A 23199-nucleotide genomic window follows, 5' to 3' on the forward strand; every position below is an offset into this window, starting at 1 on the left:
ATTCCAAAAACCTTGGTATGTACAAATAACACCATCATGTCATATATATCATCAGAAGGGTAATCTAATGCAGAATGCAATGAAACAAACTACACTGAAATATCTGTATTCTATCAAAAGTTATGGCCAATTAACCAGAAAATGACAACACAACTGCCTTATGGAACAAAAAGTGGATTTTTTAAACCCAGAACTGACCTGTGAGACTGAATGTTCTGAGAGCCAATGAGATGTTATTATGATACAGCATGGAACCAATAAGGTGTTAATATGAGTCAGCTCTCATTTCCATGTATCATAATTCAGTTACCCTGCTAACTGGGTAAAGAGGCACATTTTCAAGTGGTGCTTCTCTTATATTTAGCAGGGAGAGAATAACCATCCCTCTTCACCCCAGACCAGTGTCTTTAACCAATAAGTAGACATGCATAGGACATGAGTAGACATGCATAGGATTGTGCCCTAAATTTGATTTTGTCGTGAAGAGGGGGCTACAAATTCTTCTTTGGCCCCAGGTAGCAGATAGATGGGGCAGCTATGCCATTGGCTGGGGAGGGGGGAGGCAGCAGAACAAGTGGATGAGGAGTTGCTGGGGGGAGTAGGCAGGTGTTCCCCCGATTTTCACTTTTTAAAAAGCCTGGGCGTGATGTCACTTCTGGTTGTGACATCACTTCCAGGGCATCATTTTGAGTTTGGCACCGGGCTACATGATCATTGGCTGTGCCACTGGCTGCAGCATGACTCGTAGTTTGTTCCGAGTAGTTCACAGCCCTGCTAGTGGCTGTTAGAGGTTTGATCAGTTTCAATCACAGTTTATTCTTTTGTCATTGCTTTACTTCAATTCTTGTGTCTCTCTGGTTTACTGTTTCACTCAACTGCATATCACTGAAGGCCCTTGGAAAAAGCAATCCAGGCTGCAGCATAACTGGGGTATGGGGTCATACACTGGGTAGTTGCTTGTGTTCATCAGCATATTCATTCTGAAAAGGAACATCAGTTTTGTTTAACATGCATTTATTACTGTTACCCTGGACATGCCCGATCTTGGAAGCTAAGCAGGGTTAGGCCTGGTTAGTACTTAGATGGGAGACCTGGGAATACCGGGTGCTGTAGGCTTATACCATAGTCTTTCGAGACTGAAGGTTGCAAACCATTTTTTTTTATTCCATTGCATATAATTTGTTTTTAATGACCATGTGTACTATTATATGCTTTATAGACAGTGGGCTCAAGTCATAAAAATGAATTAGTGATTACCAACTTGAATGTCACCACCTTTAGTCAGCAAAATTAGAGTCCCGCTTTGACTGGGTGGCCAAACTATAAACAAGGGATCGGGCAAGTCTGTCTTTTCCTGCTCCCAGCCACACTTGCCTGACTGAATAATGACAATCCTGTGCAGAGGGACTTTAGAACAGCAGATGTAGTAAGTAGCTTAAAGAGAAGTTTTCTTGATGCCTTGAAATGTGTGTACTCTTTACTCACCCTGTTGAGCTTCCCCCCCTCAGAGTGGGAGACATCTTTATTTACCAACTCTGGACAACTATATGTAATAAAGCCTTTTATAATGAACTGTTTAGTGTGTATGTTTCTTTAGGGGTCAGGGAAATTGATGCTATAAAGCAGTGATTTTCAACCTTTTTCTGCTCATGGCACACTGGCAAGGTGCTAAAATGGTCAAGGCACACCACCAGTTTCTGACAATTGACAAGACACACCATGCTGTTGTTGGGGGGGACGACTCACATCACCCAATGGCCCTACTAATACATGACCCTCCCCAAATTCCTGCAGCACACCTGCAGACCATTCATGGCACACCAGTGTGCCATGGCTTAGTGGTTGAAAATGGCTACTCTAAAGTCTATCCTTGGTGGTTCACTTAAGCAACTGGGCCAGGTCACTGACAAAGGGGATCTCCTTTCTGCCCCTTCCAAAACGAAGCCTAGTGATCTTGGGGTCAACAATGAAGAGGTGGTGATGGACTAAAGGCCAGTGAGAGATCCCTGGAAGCCTTGATGCCCTTGGCAGACACAATATATAGAGGGCAGGGGAGCAGTATTTACTCCCTTTCCCCCCTTTCATCATTAGCGGAAGTGCTTGAGTTACATGAAGGGGTGGAGGCTGAAAGGGGTGCACTTAGTTGGACGATGCACAGGAACTGTTTGAAAACAAGTGCAACAAAATGGACCATGATGGTGGTTGGGTGGAGAGACTGGCTGGTTGCTTGAACACCTCTGGGGGGGAAACCCTCAAGGGGCGACCCTCAGATTGGCTACACAATAAAAGACTGCCATCTCCACCAGAGATAAGGCCATCAAAGACCATAAAGATGCACAAGAATGGTCCAAGATGAGCTTGCTCCACAAAAGCCTCCATATTGTGCGGTTAGGATTTTGTCTATAACAACCTGTATCACAGGCCACTTGTTATTGCATTCTCTCTCCTCCACCCTATTGTGAAGCTTGACCCCCTGCTGCAGCATCAAGCTCTCCTATTTCCTTCACTACATAAGATCTTTTTGTGCCTGCCAGCACCCAGGATGGGTATCAGACTTCTTCTAGCCCAGGGTTTCTCAAACTGTGGGTCACAAGCTGATTGTGGGTGGGTTGCAAAGTTTTAGCTGATAAGCTGATAGCTGAAACGGAAAGTGCAACTGAGCCATATCCTGTGTTTCCTTGTGAGTAGGCGAATTTGTCTTAGTCCATTGCAAAGGGCAGACTGAGAGGAATCTAACAACACCAGAATGGTCCTGATCCGATGAATTCAGCTCCCACCCAAAACACCCGAGAAGGAAGTCTCTCCCTCAATACTGGTGAATGTATTCAACCCTATGGAAAGTGAAACTAAGGCACAATCCTAACTTGCGCTGGAGCAGACAGGCCTGCGCTGCATCCAGCGCAAATTTGGGACCAGAAGTGGCACAACCCGAGGCAAGGGGAAAACTTTCCCCTTACCCCATGTAGCATTGCACAGGTCCCAATGGGTCTACATGGATCTGAACCACCTCAGGAGGTGGTGCAGATCTGAGTAGAACGGACCAGCCAGAGGTTGCTCCTCGACACCCAGGAATGGGGTCAGGATCCAGCATAACCGCCAGGTCCTGGCCCCACCTCCCGCTTCCCACCCACCTTTGGGAGCGCCCACCACCCACCCACCCCCACCCCAAATGGCCTCCTCCCCGCCCTCCCCATGCCCCCTGACCCCTGCGTCAACCGAGCTCGGCCAATGCAAACTTACCTCTCCGGGCCTGGATCTGGTGCAATGCAACTCCTTGTGCTGGCCTCCCTGACTCCTGAGTTGATGCAAACCTGCCTCACGGCACTTTTGCGACACCCCTGAGTGTGCCAGCCAAAATGGGGGTTTAGGATTCTGCTGCACGCTATGCATTTGCACTTACTCGTGAGTAAACAAATGTGCCTTGCCTTGTGGTCAGGTCAAGCAAAGGCCACCAGAATGGTCCCTATATGATGAAAGTGGAAATCAACAAATGCTCCAGAAGGCAGCGGAGCCCCATAAAAGCATTAAAGAGAGGCTTGAGCTGGTTAGTGGAGTTTTTTCTTTTTTCTTTTTTAGACTTGTAAAGCTAGGTGGGTACTGAGAGTGACAGGGTTTAAATATAAGAACTTAAATTGAACTGAGTAGGGCTGAAAATCTTTCTGATTTTTTTGTGGGGGGTGGCATTATTGCAGGCTGGCTACTGAGAAAATTCACTTGGTGGAACAGGGCTGACTTCCCTTTATTTATTTGTTTTACTTTAATTTAATTTTATTATTTATAATTGTTTATTTTAATTTGCTTGATTATGTTACTTCTGGTGGGTCCAGGACACATTGTCATTCTAAAAAGTGGATCCTGATGCTAAAAGTTTGAGAACCACTCTTCTAACCTTTTTCCTTCTCCCCACACCTCCCCGCCCCCCCCCCCCCCGCAAACACTACTGTAACTGTTGCTTGAGCACCCTCTGAGCTGACAGCAATCTTGGCTCCCTTGTCCTACTTTCCTCTCGGTGAGCTATAGTGCAGTAGCAGCTTCATGCCCCCCACCCCTGTCCAGCTACAGGATGCAAACCCCCCCCCCCCAAGGAATAGCTAGAGTCACACTGGTCACTGCTGCCAGACCTAGTTTCGGTCACTGCCTGGGGGGGGGGAGAATAGGATTGGGCTATGGATCACGTGATCCCTCTGTTACCATAATTTAGGACAGTGGTCTTCAACCTTTTCATGCCACAACCTCGATAGATAGATAGATAGATAGATAGATAGATAGATAGATAGATAGATAGATAGATAGATAGATGGAACCCCACTGTTAATCCAGCCACGCTCCCAGGACTCTATCTGACCACCCCCACCCCGTGGCCACCCATTCCCCAACCCCGTAATGCCCTCCCAGCATTTTTCACTGTAACCAAATATTCTTATTAGACAGAGTAGAAAAAGTTAGCATGAAGCCTGGCACTAGTGAAAACTGTTCTAGCACAATTACTAAGAACCTGAGCAGGACTGGGACACTATCTCCTTGCATCTGAAGGGGTACACCAGATGCCTCCCCCTTTACTGGGTGGTGATCTAGTCCAGAGATCACCAACCTTTTTTGTTCCTGTAAGTTGCTGCAATCCCACAACAGAGGCTTCACAACCCCATTGGGGTTCCGACCCCAAAGTTGAAGAAGTTGAAGTTTTATGTAGTTGGATAAAGTCATGTAACCCAATTGCATAAGCAGAAAGCAAAAAAAATGTCGTTGTCAGCAACCCATGAGAATTCCCCAGAATTATTCAGAATTTACCCTTGAGGCTCTGAGAGCAGCATTTAGAACAGAAGACTCATTTCAGAAACTCTCTCCCTGGGCTCTTAGATGGTTATAAAGTCTTCTGTTCATTTGACTGGCAGCACTCTTGGACTCTGCCTGACAATGACTCCTGTCTTGTTGAGGTAGGCTTCATGGGGTTCTGTTTGATTTCTAAAACTTGTGTGTGTACGTGTCTGTGTGCCTGTGTCTGTCTGTGTGTCTGTGTGTTATACATTATGATTCAGTGTAGCAGCAGCTGCATCCATTTCTTAAGTGGCCACAGCAACCTTCATGGGTTGATATGGATGAACCAGCCTCGTTTCAGATTGGAATCGTGGGAGACTTCAGAGATTCTTCCATACTGGCATCTATTCTTTAGTCATCATCCTTTTATAGTGATGTTGCCGACTCAGATTTTGGGATGTTTGGTACCAGTTGGCAACCTTCAGTCTCAAAAGTCTATGGTATAAGCCTACAGCACCCAGTATTCCCAGGCGGTCTCCCATCCAAGTACTAACCAGGCCTGACCCTGCTTAGCTTCCAAGATCAGACAAGATCAGGAATGTGCAGGGTAATAGTTGGTACCAGGCCACCCTATATCAGATTGTAATCCAACCTGGAGGAAAAGCCCCCTTCCCTGCCTGACTCACTTGGCTGGCAGGAAAAGACCCCCTTTCCTTTCTCCCTGGCACTTGGAGTACTGTTACCATTCCAAGCAGCTGGCGTGCTATTGTAGTAGTGTTTCAGGTGCCAGGAAAGGAGAGGGAGGGGATGACAGTGAAGGACAGAATGAGATTCCCCCCCCCCATGTTGCCATTTCAACAGCAAAGGTTGCTGTTGCCACCATAGGAGCAGACAGACAAAAGGGCTTGGAGTCACAACTGATTTGCAGGAATGTTTCAGACCTTGTGGTACCCTTATGACAGTGGTTCTCAAACTGGGGCATCACAACGTCCCGGCCAGAGAGCCCTGGCCTCTGCCCCCTTAAGGGGCGGGGGGAAGGCAGCAACCTGATAGCCAGGATCACATCACTTTGGAGGGGTGCAGAGTTTGCTGAGACTTACTACAGTCTGCAGTAGCCTCCCGGGGGTGCCACACCAGCCTCCACAGGGCTCCCCAACATGCGGAGAATGTACAAATAATTATGATCACGATCCAATTCCAGTTTGCGTTAGCAAAACCAGAAGTGGGTCGCGATAGTTATTTTGCTGTCTCTGCATGTTGGGGAGCCCTGAAGGGGCTGGTGTGTGGCTCCCCGCACCCCGGAAGTTTGCTGCAGGCTGTGGTAAGTCTCAGCAAGCCCCTGAACCCCTCCAAAGAAACCTGATCCTGGCGATTGCGTCGCTGCCTCCTCCCTTCCCCACAAGGACTTACAGCGGGACTAAAACTCCCTAGGAGTTTGAGAACCACTGCCTTATGATATCAAGAGTGTAACAGAGTCTGGCTTGGCCTCAGAAGATATTTCCCACAATTCTTTCTGTCTTTTTGTCAATGGAAAACATCTTTGTTTGCCACTTTCAAATTTTTAATCAAATGGGGAGTGGGGGGGGTGTGTGTAGTGGCAGGTGATGCCCTTCAACACTCCCATGAATAGTTCCAGATGTCAGTTTCTTCCCAGAGTTCTATGGAGCTGTGATCAGATCTCACTTAAAGTGAATTTTTGAGTGATATCCAGTCTCTTCTGCTCTGGCAAAATGCCTGAGGAATTTCAATGAAAGAAAAAAGAGTTTTGTTAAGAGTAACAATTCTGAGGGGAGCCCACACATCCATAGTGTTGTCAGGTTGTGCTGTAAAGGGTACCTGGCATACTGATTCATTGCATTCACCTGTTCAAGTGACGGGCACAGAGCTGTGTCAATCCCCACAGCTGCAGGTCTACTTGGTTTAGCATTGTCAGGGTAAGGTAAACTGTGAGCCTTGGGGACACTGTTTCTCCAATGTACTTTCTATTCCAAATGTTGTTCCAGAGCTTCAAGGGTAAATAATCTAGACAACTCAGATAACTCTGAAGTGTTGCCATTGAAAGTACCTCTTTCTGTTTAGGAGTCATCCTCATGACAGCTAAACTTCTAGCAGTGAATGTTAGCAAGCACCACTAATTGTCATGAATTGTTCGACAGTTTGCTAGGGTGAAAGGTGGTGGGGGAGGATATCTCCACAGGTCCATCTGAGCTCAGCCTCCAAACATCAAATAAAGTATACTGAAAACAGAATAGTACCTTTTCAACTATTTCCCATTATGTGATGCATCAATTTCAGGAGAAACACATATACATTTTATTATATGCTTAAAACGGAAGGCAACACACTGATTATCAGATGGTGGAGGGAAACCACCACGGGTAACTGTGCTGGCAAGGAAAACATGTCCTGCTTGTAAGATTTCAGGGGGATTTACTTGGCAGCTGCAAGAGAGAGTATGCGACACTAGATGCTTCTTGAACCTGATCCAACAAAGCACTTCTTATGTTTTTACTCCCTGAAGTGCATCCCCTTCATGGCACCATCTGGTGTTCCCCATTTCTTTAAGTAGAGAAGTACTTAAATATTTATGTGCTGCCTTTCCTGCCATTCATACACCACTTAAAGTGGTTTGCTTAAAAACAACCAAACAAAAAACCCATTAAGTAATCTGTGTGGTTGAGAGGCAAAGAAAAGGGGGGGCATTCATCTTGCTCTAATTTAAAAACATATAGGACTGAGGTTTGAGAGCACAGAAGGATGAGATTGACCACAGGAAATAAGATTTTCAGTTAGCACGTTATTTGTGTTGTACTCAGTTTTCCACTGATGATTTCCTTTTTCACAGCAGACATCACTCATGAACAAATGGCTGAAAGAAATTACACAATGTTACCTGACTTCATATTTTTGGGGCTCACAGATCGTCAAGAGCTGCAGATTCCTCTCTTTATGCTATTCTTGGTCATTTATGTCATCACCGTGTTGTGGAACCTGGGAATGATCACCCTAATAAAGATGGACACCCAACTCCACACTCCCATGTACTTCTTTCTCAGCAATTTATCTTTTGTGGACATCTGCTATTCCTCTAATGTTACACCCAGGTTGTTGGCTAATTTTGTAGATTATAAAGGCATTTCTTTCACAGGATGCCTGATACAATGTTATCTCTTCATTGCATTGTTGTTCACAGAGTCCTTCATCTTGGCTGCCATGGCATATGATAGGTACGCTGCCATCTGCAGTCCACTGTCTTATGCCACAAAAATGTCACGGAGAACGTGTGTCTGGCTGGTGGCTGCTCCCTCTGCATACAGTTTCTTTGATGCCACGATACAGACCATATTCACCTTCCACTTGACCTTCTGTGGCCCCTATGTTCTCAATCACTTTTTCTGTGCTGATCCTCCTCTCTTAAATATCTCTTGCTCCGACACCCGTATCAAGTTTACCCTAATGTTGATCTCTATGAGTATCAATCTTATCGGTAGTTTTGTTGTTATTCTTACATCCTACCTTTTCATTCTCTATACTATCCTGAAGCTTCACTCTGCAGATGGTAGATACAAAGCCTTCTCCACATGTGGTTCACACCTGACAGCTGTCACTGTCTTCTATGGAACGCTTTTTGCAAAGTACATCAGACGTCCTTCCAGTCGGTCTCTTGAAGAAGGTAAAATAGTCTCTGTGTTCTTTGTAGTGGTCATCCCCATGTTGAATCCGTTGATCTACAGCCTAAGAAACAAGGAAGTGAAGGGTGCCCTAAAGAGACTGTTGTCAAGGAAAGTATTATTTAGTTAGAAGTAATTGATTTAGGGTGCAATCCTAACTGTGCCCTATGCCCGCCCGGTCTGGGAGGTTCACAAATGTGCCGTAAAGCACGTTTGTGCCTCCTCAGGATGAAGCCAGGCCGGCACTCCAAGAAGTGCCAGCCTACGGAGGCTGACGGAAGCCTCCGTGCCAGCTTCCCCGCAGCTCCTTGCGTCGGATCAAATGAGCCAACACAAGGACAAAAGGTAGGCGTGGAGGGGGCAGGGAGGAGGAGGGAGGGAAGCGTTCCTGGGGGGGGTGATGGCGGCCCTGGGGGTGGGCAGGCGGAGAGGGGGAGGCAGGGCTGGGGTCTGGCAGTTATGCCAGATCCCAACCCCCATCCCTGGAGAGAATGGAGTGGCTTCAAGCCGCTCCACTCTCCTCAGACTTGCGCCACTTCAGGAGGTGGTGCAAGTCCGAGGAGACCCATTGGTGCCAGCAGCCTTTACCCAGGGGTAAGGGGAAAAGTTTCCCCTTGCTTCTGACTAAGCTGCTGCTGGTCACAATCTTGCTCTGGATACAGCGCAAGCCTCCTGGCTTGCCTGTTCCAGCACAAGTTAGGATTGCACCCTTTTTAGCCACATGCTTTTAAGGAAAACATCAATTAGCTTATTTTCACCGCATTTCCATGTTCAAATGGGAAGGGAAACAAAACTTTAAATGCTTACAGATGTTTGATACATGATGAATATACATATTTATGCTATGTAAACCACTTTGTGAACATTTCTGTTGAAAAGTTATTATATAAAAAGTCTATAAAAATAGATTTGCTGGATACATGCCTAACATTTTGATTCCAGAAATTGCCTTTCATTCCCACAAGTTTTCTTTTAGGTTATTTTTGTCCATAAAGACTTGACACTATGACCCAAGCATAATTATGACCTCATCTTTATAGATAATAATAAAAACATAATTTAAATCTGTTGAGTTCTTTAAAGCTAGTAAAATGCCTGTTCGATATCAACTCTAGAGTTCATAGACTTATAAATTCCAGCTGTGGTTAATATTATGACACCCACTTCAGTCTGTCTTATGTCACCTATCTCATTGCCATGAACAAAGGATGAATATTTTTCGAGATATGAATATTTTTCCTTCTCTCTTCATCACCTTGTAGTTACTGAATTTTATATAGGGAAGGTATTTCATTTGACTGAAGTTTTTTTTGGTTTTATTTTAATAAAACCCCAAAGTATCTTGACTTTCTCTGTTGTGTTGGCCTTCGTATATAATATATACTACCTTAAAGTAAGCCTGCTTATCTCATATCAACATAATATGTTTGCTCAAGTTTCTTAAATAAAGCTATCACTGAAGTTGGGTGAGAGCTTGACCTGGAAAACCATGAGAGGTTTGGGATCTTATATGCTTCTGTGAAGAACTAGAAATGTTCCTGTACTTGTTGGGGAATGACAACACTGAGTAGTGGTTATTAGTTGAGTATCTGGTTCTTTAATGTTGAAATTCTATGTGGTCCCTTTAATGGTCTTTTTAAAGGGTGTGTCCCCTTGCTGATTTCTTCTTATGTATATATAGCTTCTTGTTTGCTGACTTTAGTAGAACAGGAGAGTGTATTTTAATCTCTGTTTTAACTATTGTTTTAGCATGCATCCAGGGGCAGCTTTTTAGGGCTCCTGGTCTTCTAGTTTTAAGAACCTTGATGTGAGAAATGTTTGTATAACTCTGCATCAGATTGTAAGTAAACTGCCTTTGTTCTTAACCTTTGGATTTGAGTTTTTGTGCCTTAGCTTGCAAGCAGCCTGGGTAGAAGATTTTAAGAGTTTTTGCCTGAACCAACAGTACTTGTGTTAAAATGTTGCCTTTTTCTTAGCATTGTAGGTAGTCAATTTGAGCCCCAAAGGGTAATTTTGAGTTCAACACCTGGAAAGAGCTTCAAAATAGACTGCCTGGGCAAAATAAACTTAGGGTGCAATCCAAAACTGCAGTTTGGCCAACCCAAGTCCCTTGGGCCAGCCTGGGAGGGTCGCAAACATGCTGTAAAGCATGTTTGCACTTCTGTGGGAGGCACCCAGGCCGGCATTCCCAGAAGCGCTGGCCTGTGGAGGCCGATGGAGGTCTCAGCACTGGCTTCCTCCTGGCTCCTTGCGTCAGCTTGGATGAGCTGATGCAAGGGTGACAGGTAGGCATGGGGCAGGCGGGGAGGGAAGAGGGAAGGAGGCTTTCCTGGGCGGGGGAGGGAGGGCGATGGGCGACCCCAGGGGCGGATGGGCAGGTGAGGAGAGGGAGGCGGGGCTGGGATCTGACAGTTATGCCGGATCCCAACCCCCATCCCCGGGGAAAACAGAGCAGCTTCAAGCTGCTCCGCTCTCCTCGGACTTGCACCACCTCAGAAGGTGGCGCAAGTCCGAGGAGACCTATTGGGGCCAGCAGCCCTTACCCAAGGGTAAGGTGAAGAGTTTCCCCTTGCCTCTGGCTAAGCCGCTGCTGGCCACAATCCTGCGCTGGCAACAGCGCAAGCCTCCTGGCTTGTCTGTTCCCGTGCAAGTTAGGATTGCACCCTTCATGAGCAGGGAAAATAGAAACTTTAAGTCACCACCCTTTTGATTGGTTACAATAGTGGTGGGGTTGCCAGAGAGAGTCTATTTCAGATAGTGTGAATCGGAGAGTATAGAGAGAAGCAGCGGAACAGTGCTGTGGAGTCTGCTGGAGAAATGCGAGGAGCCAGACATCTGAACTGAAAAAATGGACTTGTTTTAGAATGTGGTTGAGTTAGGGAACCATCTAGATAGGTTCTGCTGGAATTAATTTTTTGCTTGTTACTGAGATTTCCCAACTGCTCTTGTTGACTACTATAAAAGTTCCTGTACAACTTCTTTTGCAATATTTGCTTATTCATGCTTTTTTCAAAATCTCTAGTAAAAGCCTTATTTGCTGTTAATCACCTGGGTCTTTGTAAGTTTGTTTGCTACCCCACCTGCAAATGTCATTGCATTCTGTTGGGTGCAAGCAAATTGGCTGAGTGACAAAGAAATCACCACAGTGATTTAGAAGAATCACTAGAAGAATAGTGAGTTGTCTGGTACAGACAGCAAAAAGCAAGGCTTCAAGTTGATTTGGCCATTTATGGCCTGAAGGGGGCTAAACAAGTGGTCTGCTGCCAGTTACATGGCAGATCCACCATCCCCCCCCACAGCTGTAACAGCTCTATTCTAGTCTTTTGTAATTCTAGTTGGCATTCTTGTTCCTTTGATGTCTAAAGGCAAATACACAATGTGTCTATGTTAACATAGGTGAACAATGTGCCATAAGCCAATGACTGATTTTTTTGTAAGCACAGCTGCATATGCCTAACTAAGGATTTAAGAACCTGTCAGCCTGATCCTAACTAGGGTTACACAGCTGTTTATGATAGTGGAATGTAGTTCCACTGTCTTAAATTGTCATATGATGACGGGAACCCACTGCACAGCTGGCTACCTCTAGCAATGAAGGTAAGCTGGTGGGTGGTTAATAGAAAAGGATGGGAGGGGGAGGAATGGAGGAGCACTTGGGTGGGGAGGGAGTGGGTGGGAGGTGGAACAAGGTGGATTCTAGTGGCACCAGCTTGCAGTGGATCCTAACCCTGTTCCCTCTCCCCTTCCCTCTCTCTTATACTCCTCGGACTTAGCTAGCAAAATAGCTGGTGCAGATTTGAGAAGATCCATCAGGGTAGGAAAGGCTTGCACCAGTGCAAGGGAATGAATGTTTGCTTACCAAAAGGAGGCCTCTAGATTCCCTCACCCCACCCCGCAGGATACAGTGCATGCTGGATTTAATTAGAATTGGGTGGATTGAGTGGGGGTGGATTTAATTAGTATTGGACTGTGCGTTATGTTCTATGCAAGGGTATTCCAACAAACTTATGTGGAACAATAACAATGTAAACCTCTGCCTTAATGTTTATGATGTGATGGGTTTTTTTTCCGCAAGACACTAGGGAAGGGGTTACTCTGCTTGATGTAGCACCAATAGGTAAAACTCAGCATAGAGTAGAGAATGCACCCCACAAAGTGGGGTTTTCCTCACCCCAAAACTCACAAGCACTAGCAGCACAATCCTGTCTATGTCTACTCAGAAAAAAGTGTCTACTCAGGAAAATGTGCATAGGATTGCAGCCAGGCAGCCCAATCCTGATCTGTCTGGACTGTGGGGCTGCTGCAGTGGTGAAAATGGCTGTCAGGGCATCCAATGTGCCCCGGGAAGTTGCTGCCTCCTCCTCAGGAGGGACATTCATCCCTTTCCCCCAAGTAAAGGAAGTAACCCCGCAATGGGGCTACTCAATTCTATGGCAGCTCTGGAGCAACTGCAGAATCGGAGAGCTCCATGTTGGGCCGCAGGGCACAACATGGAGCTCAGGATCGGGCGGAGCTGAGCAACACCAGTCCCACCCTCCTCCCACCTTTCTCCCCCCCCCCCCCCGGCACACCTCCTCCCACCCTCCTCAGACTGGGCTAGAGCTGGCGCACACTGTTTAGAATTGGGCCATAAGTGAGGTTTTCTTTGTCCCCCACTCAACAAGATTCTCCATGTTTTTGATGCTGTAGCAACATTAAACAAGACAAGATACTTTAGTGCGGTAGCACCCCCAAACAGTGTCTTTGGTGCACCATCATCAGCTCTGTCCAGCTACACAAGCAAGAAAAAATCAGCAGAGCAAGCAAATAGGAACAGCAGCCACTTAACACCAAGCCTGCTGCCTGTCCTTCCTCGGTAACCCCTGCTTTAGAGTTCACCCACCTTACTACCAGGCATGCTCTGAGCTATGAGTATCATGGTGTGCAGGGAGCTACATGCAATGGGCACTTCACTGGATTGGCGTGAAATGTAGATGAGAAAGGCAAGAATAGGAGTGCAACAGCACACAGCTTTATTAGGGGATAATTTTACAATGAGAGGAAGTTGGAATCAGAAAATAAGCAATGCACCACACCCACCCACACAGAGCTCTAGTCTCAGATTCAAACACATTCACACCAAACCAAGGAAAAGGGGGTGGAAAGGAGGGTGAAAACACTTAGCAGCATGATCCTATGCATGTCTACAGAATTAATTTTATGTCTACGGAATTAAATTCAGTGGGACCTGATCCCAGGTATGTGTGTATAGAATTGCAGCTTAATTATGTCATCTATTTGACTGCACATGAGACACAAAAGAGAGTGGTTGAGGGAGCCATTGGTTAGGGGTGCCAATGGCCAAGCTTATCTATCTTTGCATTTCTGGGGTGAAAGTACATCTGTTGTGACTGCAAGTGATCCTGTATCTCAGATCCTGGAAGGTTCAGGATCTGGCATTGTTTGCAGGTCTGAAGAGGATGGCAAAGCAAGGTGTAACTTGTCATGAGATTTTCCAAGGAAAAATGTCTGACAAGCCAGTGAAGAGAGGGGGAAGTTGCTCCAAAGCAGGGGTGTCAAACCCGTTTCACACAGCGGGCCAAATAGCATTCATGGCACCTGCTGAGCTGGAAGTGACATCATTAAGCAAGAAGAGATGCCATTATGCAGATGATAGCCAGAAAGAAGCACTTTGTTCTCACACAGACACTCATTAGAAGCAAATAACAGAAGAGAAAATGTGCAAATCTCATTCATAATTCCAAGATATGACAGAGCCCAATTATCATGCTGGAAGAGCTCGTGTCTAATAGCGGCCAGAGAAATTGCTTCTGAGGCCCACATCCAGCCCACAGGCCTTAAGTTTGACACCCCTGCTTCAAAGAATCAAAGTTTGGCATTTTCACCCAAAGACCTGTGAGATTTAGGGCGCAATCCAAACCTGCCCTAGAGTAGGTAGGCCAGCGGGCCTGTGCTGCATCCAAGGCAGGACTGGGGCTGCAAGTGGCTCAGCCCAGGGAATCATTTCCCCTTACCCCGGGTAAAGCTGCAGCAGCCCCAATGGGATTACTCAGATCTGCGTCACCTCAAGAGGTAGCGCAAATCCACGCAGTCCGGGACTGCCCCGGGCTGCTAGGAAATGGGGTTATGATCCGGCATAACTGCCAGATCCTGGCCCCGCTCTCCGCCCTCCCACCCCAAGGAAGGTTTGTGACCACCTTAAAGCACCCTACATAGCCAGAATGCTAGTTCTGGAGACATCAGGGTCCTTAGGATTGGGCTGCCTCATTATTTGTTCTACTAGCTCACAGCCAATCCTATGCAGGATTGGGCTGCCAGCTGTTGCTCTTTCCGGCAGTGGAAGACTTTACCACTATCGCAAAATGGCTGCCAACATCATGAGGATCACTCCATTGGTGGCCATTTTGGGAACGCTGCCGCAAGAGGCAGCAGTGCTCCCTATCCTGTCCTCAGTCTCAGGGGGTGGGGAGGGGGCAAAAGGGGCAGGCAGGACAAAACAGGGTGGAGAGGAGGGGGAGGAACAGGGCATGGAGATTGTGGGAGAGGGTGGATCCAGCAGCAATGACATTCGCTGAATCCTACCTTTCTGCAGCCTCTCCTCCCGTGTCCTCTCCTCAGACTTGCACCAGCTACAGATCTGAATTCCACTATATTTTGGCTATATCACAGTACGAACATTAAATGACCATGACTGTGCTGTGGTAGCTGACTTCTTTTTTTGTTACGCAGGATCCTCTTTGAGAAGGTCAGGACATAAAGTTTCAGAAACATAATGATATATCTCTCCTGACTTTTATTTGAAATCTTTGATGTGTCTTTTGTAATCTTTTTTGGTGCTATTTTAAAACATTTATATATTTCACAGTCGACACCCCTTTCCCAACAAACCTCGGAAGTACATCGTCATCATTTCCATTATGGAAAGAAGTCATTGAAACAGAAGGACCAATCTGCCCAAGACTGGAGGACATCACTCCTCTGTTTTCTGCCCTACACTTTATATATTGAATCAGTTGCCTTAGTTACCAAAAATCAGTAGGTTAAAATCATATGGTTCAATTAAATAGGAAAAAGCAAAAAATGCCAACTACTCATTATTAGCAGCCCATGAGAATCTCCCAGAGTTGTTAGGCATTTACTCATGAGGCTCTGAAGAAAACATTTCAAACAGAAGAGAAACTCTCTCCCTGGGCTCAAGGATGCTTATAAAGTCTTCAGCTTCATTCAGCTGACAGCACTCTTGGACTCCAGATGGCAGTGGAAATGAGGTAAGGTACCCACCTTCCTCACTGAGGTATGTTTCACAGGGGCAGTCTATTAGTTGTGCTTGTGTTTAGAAGACTTTGCATCATTCTGGACAATCAACTTAACACCAATTTGTACATCCTAGTCCCTTGCTTTTCTTCCCCACATTTCTCTGGAAGGTATATCTAGATACGTGGGCTACATCACAACTTTCCCCCTCCCAAGTTTACGCCTACACCTACTAGTTTAACAGCACATGTTTAGATATATATTTACCACAAAATCAAGCACCTTCTAGGGAAACAAGGGGAAGTAGAGGGAGGACCTAGGGCATTCATGTGCCACGAGAACACACATTATTTAACACATATGGCCGGTTAGATGTTAAAAGTATTATCTGAACATGCCCCGTTTCAGTCTGAATGGTTGGAACATTCTTATGGCTTGAGAGAATCCTCCATGCTGGAGCATTTTCTTCAGCTACCACAGTGGAAGACAGCCAAAAGGACTTGAATTCAGAACTGATTGGTGGGAAAGTTTCAGACCCTGTAACACCCTCATGATTAGGAACTCAAGACTGTCTGAACTGGCCTCAAAAATCACCAAGTTTCACCCCTCCGTTGCCAACACTGCTCCTTTACATGTACACACGTAGCCTATACATGTCATGCGTGCGCACACAAATAACTGAAATTGCAGAAATTAGCAAGCAAGAGGTCAAATCTAGCAGTGTGACAAGGTTTGGGATCGTTGACATGGATGAGCAGTGCAAACAATCTCAAAGTGCCTCAAAATTAGGCTAACGGTAACCACAAGACAGAGCTTTTCGAAGAATATAATTAAAGAAATGTAACATGTAAAAGGCACGTTTAATTTCAGGTCAATTACAGAGGAGAGAGATACTTGCAAATATCTGTGTTTGGACAGCAGAAGTTAGTTGGAAAGGTGACTGAGGACCAACCTATCCAACTTTCCAGCCCTGGTGTAGCCTTGTCAATGGGGTATGCACTGCATCCTGTGGAGGGAGGGTAGTTATGGAGGGAACATTTGTTCCCTTACCTAGGGATTGCATTGCAGCTGCACTGATGCTTGAAAGTTGGATAGGTTTGGGCCCTGAATCTTTTGCGGGGAGAGAGAAAGAACTGCAATGAAGATCAAAAAGAGGGGGGAAGAGATCACCTTTCCTAGTCTGCTGGTTGTGGCTTGAGTGTGAAGTCCTTCCTGAGCAGTAAGGCAGGGCTGCAAGGTTTCCAGGCTCCTGAGGAGGAAAAGACCAAGAACGAAGGAGGTTTACTTCTGAGAAAAGAAGCCTCCAAGCGCAGCATGGACACCACAGCTAGTTTCTGAAGTGACCAAACAGCAGGGACCATAGCAGGGACATTTCACAAAGGACACAAAAGGAATTTTTGCCAGGACAAGGGAGTCTGGGGAGTTTCTTTAGCTATGCATTTTGAGCTTCCTGGTCTTGATTGAATCTTTCCAGGAAGACACAAAAGAACTTGATGGCCCATCTAGGAGATTTTTTGCTGAACAAGACCTGTGGCAGGGTGTGTTATCTCAGATTCAGGTGGAAGGACCTCTTGGCCCAGAGTCTGGCAAGAACTACCCAGCTGGGCAATTGTAAGTTAATTTGACATCCAGGCAGGACTATGTGGTTGCTGGTTATTCTTTTGTCAGATCTCAAGCACCCACATTTAATCCACCTGGCTCTGAAACCAAGATGGAGTTAGTTTAAACTGCACACATGTTTGGGAAAGAGAGTGTAGGTAACACATTCCCCCCCCCCCCAGGCAAAAGGAAGAGGGAGAAAACATTTGGAACTTGAACTTCGGGCCCCCATTCACAAATATATAGGACATACAGGACAAAACAGTATTTTTAGCACATGCACTAATTCTACTGTGCTCATGTTTTTCCATTGTTGTTCTTTATCTCAGCAGACATCACCCCTGCACAATGGCTGAAAGAAACCACACTGTGGTATCTGAGTTCATTCTTTTGGTTTCACAGATCAACGAGAGCTACAGCTTCCTCTCTTTGTGTTATTCTTGGCAGTTTATCTCATCACGCTGCTGGGGAACCTGGGAATGATCACCCTAATAAAGACAGACACCCAACTCCACACTCCCATGTACTTCTTCCTCAGCTATTTATCTTTTGTAGACCTCTGCTATTCCTCTAATGTCACACCTCGGTTACTGGCTAATTTTGTAGGCTATAAAGCCATTTCCTTCAGTGGCTGCTTGATACAGTGTTATCTCTTCATTGCGCTGGCGCTCACAGAGTCCTTTATCTTGGCTGCCATGGCATATGATAGGTACGTTGCCATCTGCAATCCACTGTTGTATGCCACAAAAATGTCACAGAGAACGTGTGTCTGGCTGGTGGCAGCTCCCTCTGCATACTGTTTCTTTGACGCCATGATACAGACCATATTCACCTTCCACTTGACCTTCTGTAGTTCCAATGTTATCAATCACTTTTACTGTGCTGACCCACCTCTACTAAAACTCTCCTGCTCTGACTCCCATGTCAAACTTACCCTCATGTTGCTATCTGCTAGTTTTAATCTCATCAGCTGTCTGGTTGTGATTCTGATCTCCTACCTTTTCATTCTCTCCACCATCCTGAAGATTCGTTCTGCTGGGGCAAGGTACAAAGCCTTCTCCACATGTGGTTCACACCTCACAGCTGTCACCATCTTCTATGGAACACTTTTTGTTATGTACATTAGACGTCCTTCTAGTCTGTCTCTTGAGCAGGGTAAAATAGTCTCCTTGTTCTATGTGGTGGTGATTCCCATGTTGAATCCATTGATCTACAGCCTAAGGAATAAGGAGGTGAAGGGTGCCCTGGCAAAGTGGTTAGAGAGGAAAGTGTTATTCCATTAGAAGTGGTGACCAAGTGTACTTATCCACATGCTTTTAAGGAAAATCTCAATGAAGGCATTGTTTCCACTGTCTTTCCAGGTGGAAATGGCGCTTTATAATGCTTACAAATGTGTGATCATTTTTTAAATAATGCTTTATTTTTGTTCCATGTGAATAAAAAACTAACAAAAAAGAGAATTACATAGATATAATGTTATAAGTTGCATATTAAAACAAAAAGAAAAAAGAAAAAATATGGGGGGGAAATTACAAGTATATACATTATTATATACAAACGTAATCTATATATCAACACTCTTCATACAGCTTATGTTATTATATCAAGGAATGGAATCCAGATACTCTCAATATGTTCATGCACAACCGACGCGATACACCATTTGCTCAAATGCCAAAAAATGCAAAATGCAACTCAGGATTCGGTTGCTTGGGGGTGAAGTGTACTGAAGCAGGGTCTGGAGTCACTAGAAAATCAATAGTAATGTGCTCTTGATTCTTTTTTGTTATGCAGGTTCCTCTTTGTGAAGGGCAGGACATAAAGTTTCAGAAACATAATGATATATCTCTCCTGACTTTTATTTGAAATCTTTGATGTGTCTTCTGTAATCTTTGTTATTTTTAAACATGTATATATTTCACTGTCAGCACCCCTTTCCCAACAAACCTCAGAAGTACATCATCATCATCTCCATTATGGAAAGAATTCATTGAGACAGAAGGACCAATCTGCCCAAGACTGGAGGTCATCACTCTTAATCACTCTTCTATTTTCTGTCCTACATGTTATAAATTGAACCAGTTGTCTCAGTTACCAAAATTCCATAGGTTAAAATCATGTAGTTCAATTAATTAGGAAAAAAAGCAAAAAAAAAAAAAAATAAATGCCAACTGTTCACTGTCAGCACCCCATGAGAATCTCCCAGAGTTGTTAGGAATTTACTCATGAGGCCCCGAGAGAAAAATTTTGAATGGAAGAGTCATTGCAAAAACTCTCCCCCTAGGCTCAGATATGCTTATATAGCCTTCAGTTTCATTCAGTAGGCAATACTCTTGGACTCCACATGGCAATGGAGATGTCTCCTTCGTCACTAAGGTAGGTTTCACAGGTTTCAAAACCAGTCTATTAGTTTTGCTTGTGTGTAGAAGATTCTGGACGTTCATTCTGGACATTCAGTTTAACATCAATTTGCACATCCTGATTCCTTGCCTTTTTCCCCCTCATGTTTCCCTGGATGGTATGTCTAGATACGTAGGGTACATCACAACTTCTCGACTCCCTGATATACTGCTACACTTACTAGTTTAACAGCACATGTTTAGATATATATCTACTACCAAATCAAGTACCTTCTAGGGAAACAAGGAGAAATGGAGAGAGGACCTAGGACATTAATGTGCCATACACGCACATGTCGTTTAACACAAATGGCCAGTTAGATGTTAAAAGTATTATCTGAACAGATCCTGTTTCAGTCTGAAAGGCTGGAGCATTCTTAGAACTTTAGACAATCTTCCATGCAGGAGTATGTTCTTCAGCTACATTTCCATCAAACTACATTGCTGGTTAAAAATTTGGTATGTCAGAACCAGGTTGTACATGTATGCATATACACCAGATCAGACTGTAATCCAAGCTGGAGAAAAATTCTCCTACTTCACTTACTTGGCTGAAGCCAAATGACTGTGGCAGCAGGGAAGGGCCTCTCTCTCTCTCTCTCTCTCTCTCTCTCTCTCTCTCCCCCCCCCCTTATGCTTCCTCCCCAGCACCTCGTGGCAGGTATGCTGTTGCAGCAGTGTTCCAGTTGCAAGGGAAAGACAGGGAGAAGAGAGGGGGAAGGCAATGGACCTTCCTCCATTGTTAAGCAGGAGGTGTTACTGTTGCCACCACAGGAGTAGAAAGCCAAAAGGGCTTGAATTCACAATTGATTTGTGGAAAGGTTTCAGAGTCTGTAGCACCCTTATAATTTTAGGAACGCAAGAGTGTCTGAATTGGTCTCAGTTATCACCAAGTTATCCCCCCCCCCAAGTATTTGTGTGTGAAAAAATAGCTCAATTTTGCCATGCTCAGTTTTGAAAAGTGTGTCTGTGTGTGAGTGCATGCCTGCTTGTCTGTCTCTCTGTCGATGAGGGTATGGGTGGATGTGTATGATCCTCACCTGTATTCCCATTTAATAGTTCCAGCATCAGATTTTTTCATGGGTTCTATGGAGCTGTGATCAAATCTCACCTAAAACAATTTTTGAGGGACACATTTAAAATGAGGGAGACATTTTTGAGAGACACACTGAGGACCACATTCCGTGGTTTCTGCCCTGGCAAAATGCCTGAGGAATTTCAACAAAAGAAAAAAGAGTTTTGATAAGAAGAGTCACAGTTCTGAGGATGGTCCACAACATCTCTGGTGTTGTGAAGTTGCGCTGTAATGGGACCCTGGCACACTGATTCTGAGCTTTCACAAACCACATGTTCATGTGAAGGGAGCACAGCAGTGCACATTCCCATAGCTGCAGGTCTACTTTGTCTTGCGATATTGGCATGTTGGGGTGAGGAGGACTTTTGTTTCTTATTTATAGTCTAAGTCTTGGGAACATTGTTTCTCCATTATTTGTTCTGTTCCAAATGTTATTCCAAGAGCTTCAAGGGTAAATTTCCTAAACAACTAACTCTAAAGTGTTGCAGTTGGAAGTACCTCTTTCTGCTTCAAGGGACCATCTTCATGATACCTGATCTTCTAGCAGTGAATGTTAGCAAGCACCACTAATTCCCATGAATCGTTCCATATTATAAATAGACAGAGAACTTACTGGTGGGGGATGAACAACACATGGTAGCTATAAGGTGGTATGCCTGGCTTGTAAGATTTCAGAGGCATTTACCTGGCTTCCACTGGAAAATGCATGCTGCTATAGATGCACCTCGACCATTTCTTATGTTTTTACTCCCTGGCAAATGCCCCCTTCATGGTACCCATCTGGTGTTCCCCATTTCTTTACCTAAATAGTTATGTACTGCATTTCCTGGTATTCATATGCAACTTTCAGTGCAATCCTAAGCACATTTCCTCCAATGTAAATTCCACTGTGTCCAAAGGGGCTTACTCCCAGGAAGTGACCCCCCCAAATGTTGTTTTTAACCTACTTTGGTTAGGAGGCAAAAGAAAGGGGGAGATAACATTTGGAACTCCAACTTTCTGCCCCCATTCACAAATATACAAGACACACAAAATCACACAAAACAGTAATTTCAACAAATGCATTAATTCCACTGTGTTCACGTTTTTCCATTGTTGTTCTTTATCTCAGCAGACATCACCCACATACAATGGCTGAAAGAAACCACACTGTGGTATCTGAGTTCATTCTTTTGGGGTTCACGGATCAACGAGAGCTGCAGCTCCCTCTCTTTGTGTTATTCTTGGCAGTTTATCTCATCACCCTGCTGGGGAACCTGGGAATGATCACCCTAATAAAGACGGACACCCAACTCCACACTCCCATGTACTTCTTCCTCAGCTATTTATCTTTTGTGGACCTCTGCTATTCCTCTAATGTCACACCTCGGTTGCTGGCTAATTTTGTAGGCTATAAAGCCATTTCCTTCAGTGGCTGCTTGATACAATGCTATCTCTTCATTGCATTGGTGCTCACAGAGTCCTTTATCTTGGCTGCCATGGCATATGATAGGTACGTTGCCATCTGCAATCCACTGTTGTATGCCACAAAAATGTCACAGAGAACGTGTGTCTGGCTGGTGGCAGCTCCCTCTGCATACTGTTTCTTTGACGCCATGATACAGACCATATTCACCTTCCACTTGACCTTCTGTGGCTCCAATGTTATCAATCACTTTTACTGTGCTGATCCACCTTTACTAAAACTCTCCTGCTCTGATACCCACATCAAATTTACCCTCATGTTGCTATCTGCTAGTTTTAATCTCATCAGCTGTCTGGTTGTGATTCTGATCTCCTACCTTTTTATCCTCTCCACCATCCTGAAGATTCGTTCTGCTGGGGCAAGGTACAAAGCCTTCTCCACATGTGGTTCACACCTCACAGCAGTCACCGTCTTCTATGGAACGCTTTTTGTTATGTACATTAGACGTCCTTCTAGCCTGTCTCTTGAGCAGGGTAAAATAGTCTCTGTGTTCTATGTGGTGGTGATTCCCATGTTGAATCCATTGATCTACAGCCTAAGGAATAAGGAGGTGAAAGGTGCCCTGACGAGGCGGTTAGAGAAGAAAGTGTTATTCCATTAGAACTAATGACCTAGTGCAGTGTTTCTCAATGTTTGTCCCTCACTGTACCAATTCACATGGTCCACCTATTGGAAGTACTACAAGAAGTTACTGGTGATGACATCAATGCCAGTTACTCCTGGGTTGGAAGGCCATGTAAAATGTGACAAACACCAGTAAGAGGCTCAGGATGGACAGGAGGGCTTTTTCATGCGCAGAATAGCATGCTTTGGAGCTCTGCCTGCTGAGCTGAACTTCCTGCTGCTGTTAGTTGTATCATGTTTTGGTCTTGCTGCCGGGTGGCAGGGATCCCACAAGTCCCACGAGATACCACCTCAAGTACCACTGGTGATACCTGTACCACTGGTTGAGAAACACTGACCTAGTATATTTATCCACAT

The 23199-nt window shown here is 45.0% G+C and overlaps 3 protein-coding genes across 3 annotated transcripts; all 3 read left to right on the top strand.

Moving 5' to 3' along the window:
* The first annotated feature begins 7156 nt into the window (after positions 1-7156).
* On the top strand, positions 7157-8556 carry LOC136661291 (olfactory receptor 5M11-like). The gene is made up of 2 exons (XM_066638415.1): positions 7157-7167; positions 7632-8556. Exons 1-2 carry the CDS (start codon positions 7157-7159, stop codon positions 8554-8556), a joined length of 936 nt encoding a protein of 311 aa, XP_066494512.1.
* Positions 8557-17627: 9071 nt separating this feature from the next.
* On the top strand, positions 17628-18562 carry LOC136659670 (olfactory receptor 5M5-like). Its single transcript, XM_066636715.1, is given in 2 exon segments — positions 17628-17667; positions 17670-18562. Coding segments are annotated over 2 exon segments (933 nt in total).
* Positions 18563-21883: 3321 nt separating this feature from the next.
* On the top strand, positions 21884-22819 carry LOC136636396 (olfactory receptor 5M5-like). The gene has a single exon (XM_066611437.1). It carries the CDS (start codon positions 21884-21886, stop codon positions 22817-22819), a length of 936 nt encoding a protein of 311 aa, XP_066467534.1.
* Positions 22820-23199: the final 380 nt, after the last annotated feature.

This window comes from Tiliqua scincoides, chromosome 1 (assembly GCF_035046505.1).
Source record: "Tiliqua scincoides isolate rTilSci1 chromosome 1, rTilSci1.hap2, whole genome shotgun sequence".
In the NCBI taxonomy this organism is placed as follows: Eukaryota; Metazoa; Chordata; class Lepidosauria; order Squamata; family Scincidae; genus Tiliqua; species Tiliqua scincoides.

Excerpts from the sequence above, each read along its gene's own strand:
- LOC136636396 (XM_066611437.1), top strand. The coding sequence starts at position 21,884 with ATGGCTGAAAGAAACCACACTGTGGTATCTGAGTTCATTCTTTTGGGG.